Source organism: Delphinus delphis, chromosome 10, assembly GCF_949987515.2.
Source record: "Delphinus delphis chromosome 10, mDelDel1.2, whole genome shotgun sequence".
Classification (NCBI taxonomy): Eukaryota; Metazoa; Chordata; class Mammalia; order Artiodactyla; family Delphinidae; genus Delphinus; species Delphinus delphis.
In genome coordinates, this window is record NC_082692.2 from 55,279,213 (window position 1) to 55,296,289 (window position 17,077).

Here is a 17,077-nt window from a genome sequence, read left to right on the forward strand (position 1 = left end):
TCTCCCAACCCAAAGTCCCTCCTAATTTTATTTTTTAGTTTATTTTGTAAATTAAAAAAAAACCTTTATTAGGTTATAACTGGCATAAAGTAAGCTGCACATACTTAAAGTGTACAGATGTACATACCTATATCAGTTTCCAAGGGCCGCCATAACAAAACACCACAAACCGGGTGGCGTAGAATAACAGAATGTCCTCTCACCTCACAGTCTGGAGGTGAGAAGCTCTGTGTCAACAGTGTGGGTTCCTTCTGAGGCCTGTGACGGGAAGTCAGTTCCAGGCCTCTCTTCTAGCTTCTGGCATTTTGCTGCCCATCTTTGGGGTCCCTTGGCTTGTAGATGACATTCTCTGTCTTAGCACATATTCCCTCTGTGCCTGTCTGTCTCTTCATGTGGCATTCTTCTTATAAGGACACCAGTCATATTGGACTAGGGGCCCACCCTATTCCAGTGTAACTTCATCTCAACTAAGTGCCTCTGCCGTGACTGTTTCCAAATAAGGTCACATTCTGAGGTACTGGGGCTTAGGGCTGCAAAATACGAATTTGGGGGGACAGTTTAACTCACAGCAATACCTGTGAAACCATCACCACCATCAAGATGGTGAAAATATCCATAACTTCGCCAAAGTTCCTGTGTCCCTTTGTAAACCTTCCTTCCCCTCCCACCTCCCTCCCTCTCTCCAGGCAACCACTGACCTGCTTTTTGTCCCTTCAGTTTGCATTTTCTGGAGTTTTTCACGCAGCATATACTCAGTTTGAGATTCACCTTGTTGCTGCACGTATTAGTAGTATGTTCCCTTCTTTGGCTGAGTAGTAATTCCATTGTATAAATCGACCGCAATTTACTTATCCTTCTCTTGATGGACATTTCAGTTGTTTCTTGTTTGGGGCTATTAATGAATAAGCTGCTATGAATGTCCTTTATTTTGGGTAAAATAAGGTAGATTACGTAGCTGAACTCAAAAATATATTTCCAATTATTTCTTTATACAGTTTTTCTAAATAAGAATATTTAACCTAACTCTAAACAAGAAACCTCTAACTGCCCATGAATTTTCCATTTTTAATAAAAAATAACAAAAAGGAACTCCTAAGATGTACTTTTCCACAGACCCGCACAAATAATAAAATATGGCTGTTTTAACTGGGACACCTGGTCCTGGAGCTTGCTCCTTTTGATAATTAGCTCGTAGCTGATCTCCAGCACCTGAGCACAGCGTGCCCCATGGCAGGCACTCCAGGAAACAGTTTCTGAATGAATGATTTGTGGCCTTATTCTAAGATGTGGACACCAGGCCAAGCATCTGTTTCATTTGAGAGACTGGATCTCACGCATAAGCCTTTACTTCCTCTTCAGATTAGAAAACTGAAGCTGCAGTTGGAGGAGGAACAGCAGAAGTGCTCCAGGAACGATGGCACAGCAGGTGACCTGGCGGGACTGCAGAATGGCTCGGACCTGCAGCTCATCGAAATGCAGAGTAAGGCTGGGGCCGGGCCGCCACTGACCTGCGTGGGGCTGTGTCCGGGACGTGGTTGTGAGCAGGCTGTTAGAGCCTGCAGTTCTGAAGACTGGTTAGTTCTCAGCTGGACTAGAAAAGCCATCCTGGTCAGTCATGGAACTGAAGAGGTTTCTACTAGGCTGTGTGCTTCCTGGGGTGACAAGGCCTGAGAGGTGATGCTCTCCCCGCTTCCTGGCAAAGTGATTTCTAGAACATTTTGCAAATAGTGACATCATGACACTATCCTTTTCCACATCCCCGGGTCATCTGTAAGCACCCTTCCTAATGACATGTTTTTCTATGGAATTTATCTTAGATAACTGGAGGGGAATATATTTGGGACTAACTCACACTACTCTGGAGTAGTTTCAGAATTTTCCCAGAAGTAGTCTTGTTAACCCAAATTAATCTTTATTAGATGGAATTTAAACCAAGGCCACAAAGTAAGCCTACTCAGTTTACCCAAATTATTTCAGTTGTTCTGCCTTTCTACTTTTGACCCCATATTATTTTAAAGTGCCTACGGTAGTCACAGTAATCCCCACAGCGGGGAGATTTTAGCAGCCATTCATATACAGTTAGATAATGTATAATCACACAGGGGAGACACTTATTTTTCCAATTTGAATAAGGCTTTTCTGATAACTTATTTTAAAATAGTGGTTATTCCATGGCCCTTTTATCTAAATATTCTGAGTTAGGGCAAATAGACAAGCTTTTTGAACCAGGCTTATTAAAACTAACTTATTACTATTAACTTTTGAGGTTAGTATCATTTCCTCTATTGCATATCAGTTGGAACCCTTGTGATATAGTTCAAATATTTTGTTCTAGAAATACCGATTTGGAGTGGAGGGTAGATGAAAAGAGGGGCATAACAAAAGGTAGGTTGACTAGTTAGGAGGTTGTGATAGTGACCAAAACAGTCCAGTGGCCGCCAACAGTCTTAGAAAGAGGGCAGTGCACAGATTTGTAAGAGTTTGACCTAAAACAGCAAATTCAAAAGGAATCATATTGAGGAGGAATGGGTGTGCATTGATGTGTGACATCTTCCCAGAGCAGGCACCACCACAGAGCTGGCGTCTGTGGCAAGCAGGGCAAGTGACTGGGGTGGGGCTGTGACCCAGGTGAGCAGAGCAGGGCCGGGCAGGGCTGGGCTGGGCCGGGCCTGGCATGTAGCGACAGAAGCAGGCAGCTCCCCTGCACTGGAGGCCGGGACAGGAACCTGGTGACTCTCAGTTCTGGACAGCTGCCTTGTCTGTAAGCATGGTGTTTGGGGATGGAATTTCAGAACACACATGAAATAAATGGCTGAGACCAGGGATTTATACTTTTGAAAACAGGAAGGAATGAGTGGTTTGGTGAGAAGGAAGCAGCACATTTTGATAATAAGTTGCTGGAGTTAAGAATTAAAAAACAGTATCCTAAAGCTTCAGTTTTAGGCCCAGAAATGGGAGTAGTTCTCTTTCGCTACCAGAGATGGCTTTTGGGGAGAGGCTTTTATAACCACATTAATTTTAGGGTGACAGTAATTATCCAATTAGAAAAACCTTTTGCATTAAAGATTATGTAGGTAGTTTTAACCTTAGTTTTATGGAAAAGTAGAAAAGTTCTTAAGTAGGGTAGATTTGGTTTATCTCCTGCAAACCTTATGATTCCTATTACAATGTAATTAGTTCAGAGTGATTTTTGTTAAATTTGGATTGCTGGAATTTTTCTCCCCCAGCATTTCTAAGCTTCTCATTTTAAATGGTTTGCTTCTTAGGTCAGATATACAGCTAATGATTTATAGCTCTATCCTTAACACATTATCACAACATATTACTGAAAAGTATTTATTTTCAGTAAATATTAAGCGTACATTACGTGCAAAGCACTTGGCTAGAAACAGAGGTAGATTCAAGAAGCCAAAACTCGGTCCCTGTCCTTACATATCTATATAATGTTAGGAAAGCATGATGTCATAAAAGAGAGTCCAAAAAAATGCAACAAAGGAAGGAGAAGCTCTAGTTAACTAAGGAGAGTCATGAAGGAGGTGAAAATTCAGCAGGACCTTGAGCAGGACCTTAAAGTTGGTTAGACTTAGATCAGAGGTGGGGAGAAAAGGGCACTTGGGCTGTGGGGGGGAGCAGGATACCTGGGGAGATGGGAAGGTGTAGGGCTGGGGGCAGGGAAACTGGAGCGGGGTGGGGGGGCCTGGTCCCGTGGGCACAGAGGCTCCCTGGGCCCTGGGGCTGCAGGTAAGGTTGGCAGGGGCCCTGCTGCGCTGACAGGGCTCCTTGCTTCAACCTCTACCTGCACACATCATAGTGTGAAGAGAGAATTTTCTTCTAAAATGCTGTTGCAACACAAGTGCTAGAGCTTCTCATAGCATAGATGCGCCAGAACCTGTGCTGCAGGAGATACCGCAGTTGCCTGTGTGCATGTGTGCTTTGTCTTCTTCCTCTGCAGAGTCCTCTCCTGTACTGCAGGGGGCCTCACTGCCTCACGTTCACACCTTCACCTCTGTGAGATGGTTTATTATTCTCTTCTGTTCTAGGAGATGCCAACAGACAAATTAGTGAGTACAAGTTTAAGCTTTCAAAAGCAGAACAGGATATAACCACCTTGGAGCAAAGTGTAAGTCCTTCTTGTGTACGGTACCAACACATCTGCTTCCTGCATCTCAGTGATTAACCCCATGAATGCCTAGGTTTTTTGAGCTGCCTTTGCAGTTGTATCTCTATAAAAGCTCTAAAGTGGAAAAGCCAGCGGAGAACACCTGATAGGGCATTTCAGCCTTTTCTATGAATGAATGAGACTGAAGCTATAATTCTGTTTCTTGTAGCTATTTCAAGAGCCTTCAAGAAGATTGTAGTTTATAACATAATCCCTTATTGTATATTTCAGAAAGTCTATCGGGGAGTCTCCTCCTGCGATGTTACTATGGCTTTTAAACAATATGGTTGTCGTAAAACTTAACGTGGGAAATTGGCCCTATTATGACACTACAGCTGTCATCCTCTCTAGGGACAGTTCTAGATGTATAAATAGCAGTCGAGTTCTGAGAGGACCTCTGACTCCCCCTGAGGGGACTTGTTAGTGTTAGATTCTTGGAATCTGTCCTGACATTGTATTTCCATCTTGGCTGCAAAAAAGTGGTGGTTCCTAGTGCCAGCACCAGAGGCCTGTGTTCTCATATTTACAGATTAGCCGCCTGGAGGGGCAGGTGCTGAGATACAAAACCGCTGCTGAGAATGCGGAGAAAGTCGAGGATGAACTGAAAGCAGAAAAGAGGAAGCTACAACGAGAGGTACTTGCTTTTATTATGCTTCTTGGAATACTTTCCTAAAAAGAAAAAATCCTTTGGAGATAAATTCTTTGCTGCATAAGGAATTTAATCCTGGCTCCAATCTTAGTCAAACAGCAGTGGAATCATTGTTCTGTGTTGGTTTCTGACCTACACAGTGACTGCCATTTACTTTTATGTTTTGGTCAGTTAGATAATAAGAAAAAGGAGAGTTTTTATTTTTGTTTAGATGAGGTCTGTTTCTCCAGCTTCTCTATGTCCTCTCTGATTAATGTTCAGCACCGTTGGTTAACACCTCTGGCTGCCTGAAAAACAACGCAACTGCAGGATCGCATGCAGTGCTTCCACTTCCCAGAAACTGGAAAGGAAAGTAGCGCTGGGTTTCGTTTTTGACCATGTGAAGTGACCAAGGTCTTCCTGTCTCCAGTTACGAACAGCACTGGACAAGATCGAGGAGATGGAGATGACCAACAGCCATCTGGCCAAGCGGCTGGAGAAGATGAAGGCCAACAGGACAGCACTGCTGGCCCAGCAATAGGGAGGCCGCCCTACTGCCCGGGCCCCGCCTGGAAGGACTGATCTTTCGTCCACTCAAACCCCTTTCAGGACTGTTTGAGCTTTGTCATTAAAATAGCCACCTTTGTATTTTATAATTTATGAGAGAATGAAACAGGTTTGAATCTTCATGAATGAACACTTTGGATTTTGTTGGTAGTTTGATTCTAGACTAAGAATTGGTCCATGCCGTTATTATTTTTTATTTCCATAATTTTAGAATCAAGTTTACTCACCATTTTTCCCCAGCTGCCTCAGTGACTGGGCACTCGGAGGCTTTGGCACGGGTTCTGGAGGACAGCGATTCAGCGCTCACCGAGGTACTTCCTGGAGACCTCAGAAAACACAAGTGCCTTCTCCACAGTGCAATTCAGACTTCAGTGATCTCCAGTGGTCAAAAGACATTTACCCTTAATATCAGGTAGCATTTATATTTTAGTGAAGACACAAGTTCACAGGTGGGGAATATATGTTTCACTCAAATTTATATGTTTGGAGGAAAAAGCCTTTTTTTGTAAGATATTTAAATTTATATAAGAAAATGTTAGAAAAAGATATGGGGAGTGTATATAAAACTTGCTTTATTGCATGGGGCAGGGTAAGTCCAAGGCCTGTACTCTTAAAGTAAGAGTAGGGTCCTTAGTCTTCACATCAACTGTGCTGTATCTTGAAAAGTATTTCATCTGCTGCTCATCTGTGGAATGAAACCTCAGACCAGCCCGATGAGGGAGGGAGGGAGGGCAGGCCAGGCCAGGCAGGTGGGAAGTCAGCCTGAAGATTCTATTAAATATACCCTTTTGCTGACTATAGTTGGCTACTGACACATTCATTTTCTTAGAGGAGCCTTTAAAACTAGTCATTGGCAATCATGCCCGCCTAGCTCACCCCTCTTTTCTCTCCTTAAGGAAAAATAATCTGGAATATAGAATTTCTTTTAAGAACTTCAGTTTCATCTTTAAAGGCACCCAGTTTGAGGATTTTATCATCGAGTCGTAGCCATGTTACAGTATTTGTGATTCTCTTTTGCGCTCAGAATTGAGGTGGTTTTATGGAAATGATTATTGTATCTTCAATGTGTTTACACGGAAAAAATATGGGGGAAAGTCTAATGAATTAAGGCCACATAAGATAAAATTAGACTTGAAACTAGGTAATAAAGTTAACTTAAATATGAATAAAATCTCTAATAATTATTCCCTTCTTTAGAATAATTAGCTCTTTGTGTTTAAAACATGGAAACCAGGGGCTTCCCTGGTGGTGCAGTGCTTAAGAATCCACCTGCCAATGCAGGGGACACAGGTTCGAGCCCTGGTCCAGGAAGATCCCACATACCACAGAGCACCTAAGCCCATGCGCCAGAACTACTGAAGCCCACGCACCTAGAGCCCATGCTCCGCAACAAGAGAAGCCACCGCAAGGAGAAGCCCACGCACCGCAACGAAGAGTAGCCCCCGCTTGCTGCAACTAGCGAAAGCCCACAAGCAGCAATGAAGACCCAACACAGCCAAAAATAAATAAATTTTAAAAAATAAAATAATTCAGGAAATTGGTTTCCATATTTTAAGATGATTTCCTATAAGTTTTCTTTCAGTTGATGTGTGGGAGTGGGCAGTGACGAGGCATGTTCTGAAATGCAGATTTATCCTAGAATCCCATACATACCTGGAACTGAAACATCGTGTAGTCCACCTCTTGAGGCCTTGGAAATCCCTCTTCCTCTCCACCCACGGTCACTCAGCCTGTGCTCCTCCTGGAGCTGTTTTGTTGTCAGTCTTTTCCGAATGGAATGGTTCCACTTCTCATAAAATAGACTCTTCTCTTCTTTTCCACAGAACTTTCTTCACTGAGCCTTGTAATCTGGACTTTACCTCAAAACTATAGGCATTCTTCCTCCCTGTGCTGACTGCACATTTCTATTAATGCAGGCTAATATTAAGGTAGCTTATTTTAATGGTACTTACAGTTTCAGTTTGTATTTTTACAACACCCTTCAAACAAGAATACCTAGAAATTCCTTTATCTTAAGCTGGTAGTATTGATAGCCATTAACAAAGTGAGCTAACTTAAAAACTCATGCCTATTTTGGACTGGACAAGAACTATTTTCTTCAAATTTTTAAATTAAGAATAAATTAATTAGCTTTGGTTACTGAAGGTACTAATAGAGTGACTACGCAGAAAGCTGAACTGACAATGTCATCAGCACCTCTTATAGGTTCAGGACCTCTTTTTTAAAAAGGCACCTGAACCAACATAATATTTATCACCTGATATTAGAAATTCACCAGAACACAGAAAGAATCGAATCAATGCATGATCTATAAAGTCTTTAAGGCCCTTTTAGAATTCTTATCAGACGTCCAGGAGGCTTTCAAACTACTTTTGGGATTCTTCAACACAATCAGTATACACTAGGTGAAAATGGATCTAGGAAAATTTCAAGTGTAATGAAATTAAATAAAAAACCATGTTAGGACAAATTTGACTATTTATTTATAGTCAATCCACCATGCATGAAGGAGTGCTACTAGTTAAAATGCAAGTGTGAGTTCAACCTACCAATGTCGGGATACAGAGGAAGAACGACCCATCCCAGAGGCCATAGACGACCATAGTTAACACCTCTCGAAGACTTTATATAGATCGGGCAGGTTAGCAAGCTGCAGGATGTTTCCATCTTCTGTGAAATGTTTCGGAGGCAGAAGGTGTGAGCGGAAGGCTTTATAGACGACATGCTCCACAGTCCACTTCCAGGGGTTTGGAGTAGAGCTGGGCACTTCACTCTGAAAGAGACATGTTAGATGTTCACATCCCAGTCTACACTGGTTTCCTGGCTGATGTGCACTGGGCCTGGAGAGTCTTGGTGGCTTATAATAGGCTGTGTGACCTAATGCTTGTGAAGTATCTTTTCTAGGCCAGCCTCTCAGGGATCCTACAGGCCTGAGCAGAGAGACGAGATGGAAGAAAAGAATCAGTCGTGGCTTTCGTGACGCTTCCTCCCATAGAAACTGTTACCATTCAGGGAGAGTGTGTTTACTGTAGCAGGATCTAACATAATGTTTGGATGGCAGTAGTAGGAAGTACATTCTGTAATTACCACTAAATTTGGAGTCTCAATGTAGTTCTATTTCCCAAAAAGCTCCACAGGTAAGAAATGAAAAAATAAATGAGGATTATTTTACTCCACCCTTCCCCTCCTACATCTAAGCCTTAGGCTGCCTCATGTAAAAGAAGATGTTCTTTCTCATCCATCCTTCCTCACCTTGAAGTCAGTGTTTCCAATCAAACGGGATACTCTCAGCACAGTTTGGTAAGTGTGCTTTCTTGCCACCTCCATTGGAATGAGATGGTTCCAGGGGCTCTGGCCAACACGACCTGGGACTGGATCTCCGCTCCACCACCCACAGGCTCTGGGAACCCTTGAGCACCCACTGAAACTGTCCCTTAGCTTCCTCACCCATGAAGCTGGAGAAACAGCATGTCATCTCAGAGGAGGACTAGGAGCAATCACCGAGCCAGTTACGTGTATCAAGTACCCACCCTTCCATTCTTACACTGCAGGCAGGCCTCAGTTTACTGCACTTTGCAGACTGTTGCGGGTTTTTTTTTTTCTTTTCTTTTTAAACACAAATTGAACGTTTGTGGCAACCCTGCATTGAGCAAGCCTACTGGCTCCATTTTTCTAACAGCATTTTTTAATTTAGGTATATACACTGGCTTTTTATTAGAGACAGTGCTATATACTGTACACTTAACAGACTACAGTATATAGTATAAACATAACTTTTATATGCACTGGGAAACAAAAAAATTTGCGCAACTAGCTTTACTGCAGTGGTCTGAAACGGAACCAATAAAACCTCTGAGGTACTCCTGTATTTCAAAGCCCCCTCTCCCCCACCCAGCCAAACCCTCCGAAATAGTTGTGGATTGAAAGAGCACTGTCATCTGACACAGAAACATGAGGAACCCAGGCTGACCTTCCGTAAGAGCTGGGGCCCTGACCCAAGTACAGCCGTGTCCTCCTGGCACAGCAGTGGTCAGAGGCAGAGTGAGGCACAAGCCGAAAGAGACTGGGGAGACTGACCCAGAACCTGAAGGCTAAGGCTACACACTTCTGGGCTCACAATGGGAGATAACAGTCCACCCACTAGCCCTGAAACTTCCCATTTCTCACTGCGATGGCTTGTGTTTGTACATCTGACAGTGAGGTCACTCTGGAGGCACCTTCTATATTTCAGAAGGAAATAAAACTCGTAAGAGCTGACCACTGTGTTTGAAGCTTATATGCAGCGGATCCTAGGAATTTAGAGAGGGCAAGATTGTGCCCCCAGTCCCGGGCACCAGTGCACACCCTCATACCTGCTGGCCTGAGAGCATCGACTCCTCAGACACATACTGCTTCCGGATGGAGTAAAACATCGCACATTCTTTACCAAGGCTTTCAAAACATTCCTTTTCGTCATCCCAGTTCACCTGCTCCAAAGAGAGAATTCAATACCTCAACATAGGTACGTGCTTTAAACACATTTCATTTCTAAATGGAGATAACAGACAACTTAAAAACTAAACGTGACTTTTTAGGCATTAAAGCTGTAAGTTGGAACTACTGAGTATTGCTGGGGTGGGCAGGGATGAGAGGGACCTTAGCCATGCTACCCTTTTCCTCTTCATCATTACAGATGACGGTAGGGCCATGTGCCCTCCCCGCCCCCCCCCCCACACACACACACCCACAGGACTGTCATCAGGATTGGCTCCATCACTTGCCTCAGTGGCCAGTCGGAGAATGAAGATAGGCAGACCCTCCAAGGGGGGCACGTAGTTGTCGATCAGAAGGGGTAATCCAACCAGGTTCCCTTCCTGCTTGTGGAAAAAAGGCCAGGACGGGATAAGAAATCATGCCGTTACAGTTTAAACAAATTCTCCCTGGTGCTTCCTCCAGGTCTTGTCCTCAGACCAGCCGTTCTGGGCAACCAGGTGCTTGACCAGGCTGGGCACTGGGGGCAGCAGAACTAAGCACTTAGAGCTTTCTGTCCTGACATGTAGCAGAGCCACCTTCTCTTTGGATCTGCTCACCAACCAAAGAACACATCAAGGAAAGCCCCAGAAATCAAGGGGTAAGAGGAAGAAACCTCTTAGGAGAGCAAGTGGCAAAGCATCATTTCCTTCACTGGGGCCTGCAGGGACCGTGGGATTCAGCTCTCCCTCCTGCCTGGGTCCTGCACCCTGGGGACAGGAATGGGCACGAATGGATGATAAAAGTTGTGAAACCTAGAAATGCAAATAGGGAGTGAAGATGTCACAGAGGTCACAGGCTGCTTCTGAGAGGGGGCCCAGCCTTCTTGTCCTGATCCTGGACCAACTACAGAACTTGACTCTTATCTGAAGAATACAATGGAGGTATAAAAATGACCGTCGCCCACCTCATCAATCTCCAAAGAGAAGTAGTCTGCAAGCATCTCAGCCTTCTTTTTCAGAAACTCAACAATGTATTCGGCAAGTCCTTCTTTGGGACCATCTTCCTCTGTCCAGCCACTCTCAGGACTATCTAAGGCAAGCATGGCGAGGTCAAAGAGTGGTGCTGGCTCCTAGGACGGATCAAAAACATTAGGGATGAGCATAACAGGGCATCCAACGCAGCCTGAATTCCCACAAAACCATCTTCACAACAGCAGGTGAGAAGCGACAAATCTAACACTCATTCTGCAGTTCCCCCAAAGAAAACACCTGAAAATCCACAACAGAAGCTCATCCTCCTCCTCCTCACCAATGGCCATTGCAACAGAGAAGGTGTGACCAACAAAAAGACCTGCTGAACAGGTGGGAAAGGCGAGGCCGTGAGGCGGCACTTTCCTTCTGTGTAGCTTTAAGGACCCCAATTTCGTATTTCTAGAAAATCACAAGGCAGACACGAAGCAGATCATTCATTTCTTCCTACTGCCTTACCCATAACTAAAGCAAGGGGGAGGGAGAGTGAGTTAAATCGAATGACATTTCAGGTAAATCATCTGATTAGGAAGAAGACTGTAATCTATTGTGAAAAATAAGATGCCTAAATTTTCTTCCATTGCTCTCCTTCAGACATTGTAACTGTTGTCATACATTTTACATATTATAAACCCACAATACACTGTTCTTACTTTTTCATAACAACAGAGGAGTCAATTAACAAAAAGACCTAACAATCCTAAATGTTTATGCACTCAATAACAGAGCTTTAAAATATATGAAGGATAAAACAGAACTGTGAAGAGAAATAGACACAACTACATGGAGGCTTCAATATCCTTTCTCCAATAACTGACAGAACAAGTAGACAGAAAATCAGGATACAGAAGATTTGAGCATCACTATCAACTTGATACACCTGCCATTTATAGAATATTCTACTCAACAAGCCCATTTTCAAGTGCACAAAAAGTATTTACCAACATAGACTATATTCTGGGCCACAAAACAAGTCTCAATAAGTGTAAAAGGATTCCAATATGTTCTCTGCAAAAATGGAATTAAGGGGTTCCCTGGTGGCGCAGTGGTTGAGAATCCGCCTACCAACACAGGGGACATGGGTTCGAGTCCTGGTCCGGGAAGATCCCACATGCCAAGGAGCAACTAAGACTGTGCGCCACAACTACTGAGCCTGTGCTCTAGAGCCCGCAAGCCACAACTACTGAAGCCTGTGCACCTAGAGCCCGTGCTCCGCAACAAGAAAAGCAACCGCAATGAGAAGCCCACACACCATAACGAAGAGTGGCCCCTGCTTGCAGCAACTACAGAAAGCCCACGTTCAGCAACGAAGTCTCAATGCAGCCAAAAAATAAAATGAAATAACTTTTTTTAAATGGAATTAAATTAGAAATCAATACCAGATCTCTGGAAAATCCCCAAGTAATTAGAAACTAAGTAATATACTTCTAAATAATGCGAGGGTCAAAGAAAAAAATCAAAAGGGAATTTAGAAAGTATTCTGAACTGAATGAAAATGAAAACAACTTATCAAATGTGTGGGAAGCTGCTAAAGCAGCACTTGGGAGAAATTTATAGTACTTAACACCTATACTAGAAAAGAAAGATCTCAAATCAGTGACCTCAGCTTCTGAAACAGAAAAACAAATTAAAGTAAGTAGAGGAAAGGAAATATAAAGATCAGAGCAGGTAGCAATGAAATAGAAATCAGAAAATTAACAGAAAAATCAATGAAACAAAAAATCAGTTGAGATCAAACCCTCAGCCAGACTGATCAAGTTAAAAAGATATAAATTACCAATATTAGGAATGACAGAGTACAGTACATCAGTACAGATCTACAGACATTAAAAGAATAAAAAATATTCTGAACTTTATGGCAATAAATTTGAAAACTTAAACGGACAAATTCCTTGAAAGAAACCAAATACCAAGGCTCACTCAAGAAAAAGCTAACATGAATAGCTCTATATCTATGAAAGAAATTGAATTTTTAGTTAAAAATCTTCCTGTGAGGAAATCTCCAGGCCCAAATGGCTTCACTGATGAATTTTACCAAACCTTTAAGGAATAAAGAATTCTACACAAACTCTTTTGGAAGATGGAAAAGGAAAAAGTATTTCCCAACTCATTCTATGAGGCCAGCATTACCCCATACCAAAACCAGACAAAGACAATACAAGAAAACTACACACCAATATCATTCGTGAATGCAGATGTTACGAGTTGTAAACAAGGGACTTCCCTGGTGGTCCAGTGGTTAGGACTCCACACTTTCACTGCCGGGGCCCGGGTTTAATCCCTGATCAGGGAACTAAGATCCCACAAGACGCGCAGCCCAGCCAAAAAAAAAAGTTGTAAGCGAAATTTTGACAAATCAATTCCAGTAATATATAAAAAGGATAATACATCATGTACAAGCAGGGTTCACCCCAGGAATGCAAGACTGGTTTAAAATATGAAAATCAATCAATGTAATTCACTATAGTAACAAACTAAAAAAAGGAAAACCATACAATTATCTGAACAGATACAGAGGAAGCAACTGAAAAAATTCAGCATCCATTCCTGAAGAAAAACTCTGAGCAAACAAGGAATAGAAGGGAACTTCCTCAACCGCCTAAGGGTCATCTACAAAAAGCCTACCGATGGCAGAAAGCATACTTCATAGTCAAAAACTGAATGCTTCCCCCAAGATCAGGAATAAGAGAAGGATTTCCATTCTCACCACTACTGTTCAACCTTGTACTAAGCTTCTTGCCAGTGTAATCAAGCAAGAGAAAGTAAGAAAAGGCATCCAGATTGGAAAGGAAGGAATAAAACTGTCTTTACTCACAGATGCTATGATCATCTACGGAGAAAATCTACTGGAGTCAATAAAAAAGCTACTAGAACTACTAAGTGAGTTTAACTAGGTCACAAGATATAAGATTAATGTACCAAAACACTTGTATTTCTAGATAGTAGCAACAAATGATTGACAATTTATAAAAATGTCACAATAGTATCCAAAAAATATGAAATATTAAGGGATAAATTAACAAAAGATTTTCTCCCCAAATTGATCCATAGATTCAACACAATCCCAATAAAAATTCCAGAGGGTTTTTTGTAGAGTATGTCAGATGTAAAAAGAAGACATGAAACTACATAGATAGTATGATTTTTAACTCTAAATTAAAATTAGGCAATGACAAGGTCTTGAAAGAAATGGACTAAACTTGTTAGCTGGAGTTGTGTTTGGGTCATGGGCTTTAAAGAATGTTTACTTCTATTTTTATCTCTTTCCAAGTTTTCTTAAGTAGATATGTATTAATTTCTATAATAATAATAATAAACATTTAAGTTGGCTACCAAATGACTGTTCTGCTTTGTATAAAACTATATGAAGATACCTCCATATGCAAATCATACAATAAACTATTCTAAGCATATTTAGAAAAATTTAATATACTACAAATAAGATAATAAGGCAGAGCTATTTTCAGAAATGACCAGTTGTTGAAGTTTCAGAAATGAGAACCAGGAAATAAACTTACCGATAACCTCAGAACACCAAAATTGGCAAAATCATAAATGAGAATCTGGTAGAACAGTTCTTCACTGAAAATAAAAATGAAGTGACATTAAGGAAAAGCTGAATCCATGCTTCAGAGCCAAGCAGTAGGGACAAAATGGGAGAGATAACCCGAGACGGGTAGGACAGAGATGTGCTGCTTTGCGGTGGCCTTTCTAACAGTCCTGGGATCTCCTGCTCCACCAGGGCTTTGGTGGCCGGCCTCTGCACACAGGTCAGACCACTAAGACCATCTGCCTTGTCATCACCCGTGCTCCGTCCCCACCCCTCTGGTGCTGTAAAAGGTTCTAACACTCAGTAGTGATAAAGTTAAGAAGGAGTTTTTGTTTGCGCACCTTTTCCCCACTTGCAAAGAATCCTATAAATCACTTCTTTTACAACTCACCATTTAAAAAATACGGGCTGTATAGGGAGGGCAGGGACGTGACCCCGGTTTTAAATCCAATCAGTTGGATTTAAAGGGCTGAGAGTGGGCGGTGCAGCAGACGTCCGCCAGAGCATCTTCCACAGTACCCTGCTGTACACAGCACACGCTGCAATGCTCCACCAGCACTAAGCCCTTAGCACCCAGTTCACAGCAGCCAACTTTTATTGAGCACTGGGCATCTAGCAAACCCAGGCATCTCATGTAATTTTACCTTCACAAAACCCTGCAAGTTAAGTAGTAATAACCCAAATTTCTCATCTTACAGATGAGAAATCCGAGACACAGATTAGGAAAGTGACTTGTCCATGGTCACATAAATGGTAAATGGTTGAGCCCAGATGTGAAACGACATGTGACTCTAAAGCCAGGGCCCTTTCCAACTATGTCATCCTGCTCTCCCCGGCTTTTCCTGCCTCTGCCTCCAGGACTACTCTTCTAGCAGCTCTGCTTTTTTCACATCCGCACCGATTTACCTAAGTTTGGTGGTGTTGAGAAGGTATAACTTGGTCTGATGCTGTGCCAAGGCCCACTGAGGATTCACACAGCCCACAAATGAGTGGTTACGCAGCACCTCCCGGAGAGCTGGAAAACAAGACACAGGTCAGTAACTGCACCCCACCAACACCTCTCTGCAGCCCAAAGCACCAGAACTAGAGACAACAAACAGGTACCTGAATGGAACCTCTTGCTGAAAGTACACACAAAGAAGGAATAAGATAGAACTAATCTTTCAAAATGCAACAAGGAATTGCCAAAAGATTTAGGAATACTCAAAGATCACCATCCAAGACAAAGCAGGAAGCCAGAGAAGTAACAAGAGCTCTGAAACCAGCTTTATCCAAAGACACTGGAGGAACTGCAGGTATCAAGAACTTCAGTTTTTGCAGGCTCTGAGGTGTAGAGAAAGAAAAACAGAAGCCTAGGAATGTTGCGAAATGTGGACTGTAACAGGAGGCCACTTCCCCTTTTGCAGCCAGGATTCACACTAAGCAGGTTGCTTGACAACTTAAAGTGGAGATTTTAGTTTAAACTGATTCCAGGGCTGACTGTTCCTCCAGGTTCCTGATAGAATCAAATGCAAATTCTCTCTGGAGAAATTCATCTTCAACCCAGACTTCAAATAATTCCTCACAGATAAAGTACCAGGACTTAGTGGTCAAAAAGTTACAAAATACACAAAGAAACTAGGCACCAAGAATTAGAATCCAGAAGAAATCACAGAATCACATCTGCCAAGTTTTAGAGACTGGAAATATTGGCAAAGATGATAAAATAATAAGCATGTTCAGTATGCTTAAGAGGTATTAAAACATTGAATAAGTGACAGGAGACTATCAAAACTGATCAAGGAAAGACAAATATGATATCACTTACATGTGGAATCTAAAAAATAATACAAATAAACTTATTTACAAAACAGAAACAGACTCACACACAAAGAAAACAAATTTATGGTTACCAAAGAGGAAAGCAGGTGGGGATTAATTAGGATTATGGGATTAACAGATATACACTACTATATATAAAACAAGGACCTACTGCATACCACAGCGAACTATATTCAACATCTTGTAATAACCTAGAATGGAAAAGAATCTGAAAAAGAATGTGTGTGTGTGTGTGTGTGTGTGTGTGTGTGTGTGTAACTGAATGACTGCTGTACATCTGAAACTAATATTGTAGATCAACTATAGTGCAATTTAAAAAATAAATAGAAAAAGGAAACAGAAATAACACCAATCTTACATAAACTCTTTCAAAAAATAAAGGAAGAATAATTCCTACCTCACAAGGTTAGCATAACCCTAATACCAAACCTGAGAAGACATTGAAAAAAGGAAAATTTTAGACCAATATCCTTTACAGTCATAGGTGCAAAAATCCTAAACAAAACATCAGCAAATTAAATCCAGCAATATATTAAAAAAAAAAAAAAAGAATAATACAATCAAGAAGAGATAAGCCCAGGAAAGCAAGGTGATTTAGCGTCTGGAAAATCTCACCATATTAACAGAATAAATGAGAAACACATGATCATTTTAGATATAGAAAGAGTATTAGACAACAACAATTTATAATTAAAAACTCTCAACAAACTAGGAACAGAAAATAACTTCCTTAATCTGAAAAGGGCATCTATGAAAAACCTCCAGCTAACATCATGTTTAATGGTTAAATACTGAATGTGTTCTTTCCACAATGGAGAACAAGATAATTAACACCCATGCTCACTCATCCTATTTGACGTTGTACTGGGGGT

The 17,077-nt window shown here is 41.8% G+C and overlaps 2 protein-coding genes across 8 annotated transcripts in view; one reads left to right on the plus strand and one right to left on the minus strand.

Moving 5' to 3' along the window:
• LRRFIP2 (LRR binding FLII interacting protein 2) overlaps window positions 1-5,595 on the plus strand; it is a 118,484-nt gene extending 112,889 nt beyond the window's left edge. For all 7 annotated transcript variants that reach the window (XM_069541139.1, XM_069541141.1, XM_069541140.1 and 4 more), the window contains 4 exons: window positions 1,360-1,480; window positions 4,041-4,120; window positions 4,689-4,793; window positions 5,218-5,595. In XM_069541139.1, coding sequence (XP_069397240.1) covers window positions 1,360-1,480; window positions 4,041-4,120; window positions 4,689-4,793; window positions 5,218-5,328 — 417 coding nt within the window. In that variant the 3' untranslated portion in view covers window positions 5,329-5,595. The remainder of the gene's footprint in view (window positions 1-1,359; window positions 1,481-4,040; window positions 4,121-4,688; window positions 4,794-5,217) is intronic.
• A 1,928-nt stretch (window positions 5,596-7,523) lies between these two features.
• MLH1 (mutL homolog 1) overlaps window positions 7,524-17,077 on the minus strand; it is a 51,493-nt gene continuing 41,939 nt past the window's right edge. The window contains exons 14-19 of the mRNA XM_060022157.1: window positions 15,291-15,399; window positions 14,353-14,416; window positions 10,771-10,935; window positions 10,115-10,207; window positions 9,707-9,820; window positions 7,524-8,127 (exon numbers count right to left, since the gene is read on the minus strand). Coding sequence (XP_059878140.1) covers window positions 7,960-8,127; window positions 9,707-9,820; window positions 10,115-10,207; window positions 10,771-10,935; window positions 14,353-14,416; window positions 15,291-15,399 — 713 coding nt within the window. The 3' untranslated portion in view covers window positions 7,524-7,959. The remainder of the gene's footprint in view (window positions 8,128-9,706; window positions 9,821-10,114; window positions 10,208-10,770; window positions 10,936-14,352; window positions 14,417-15,290; window positions 15,400-17,077) is intronic.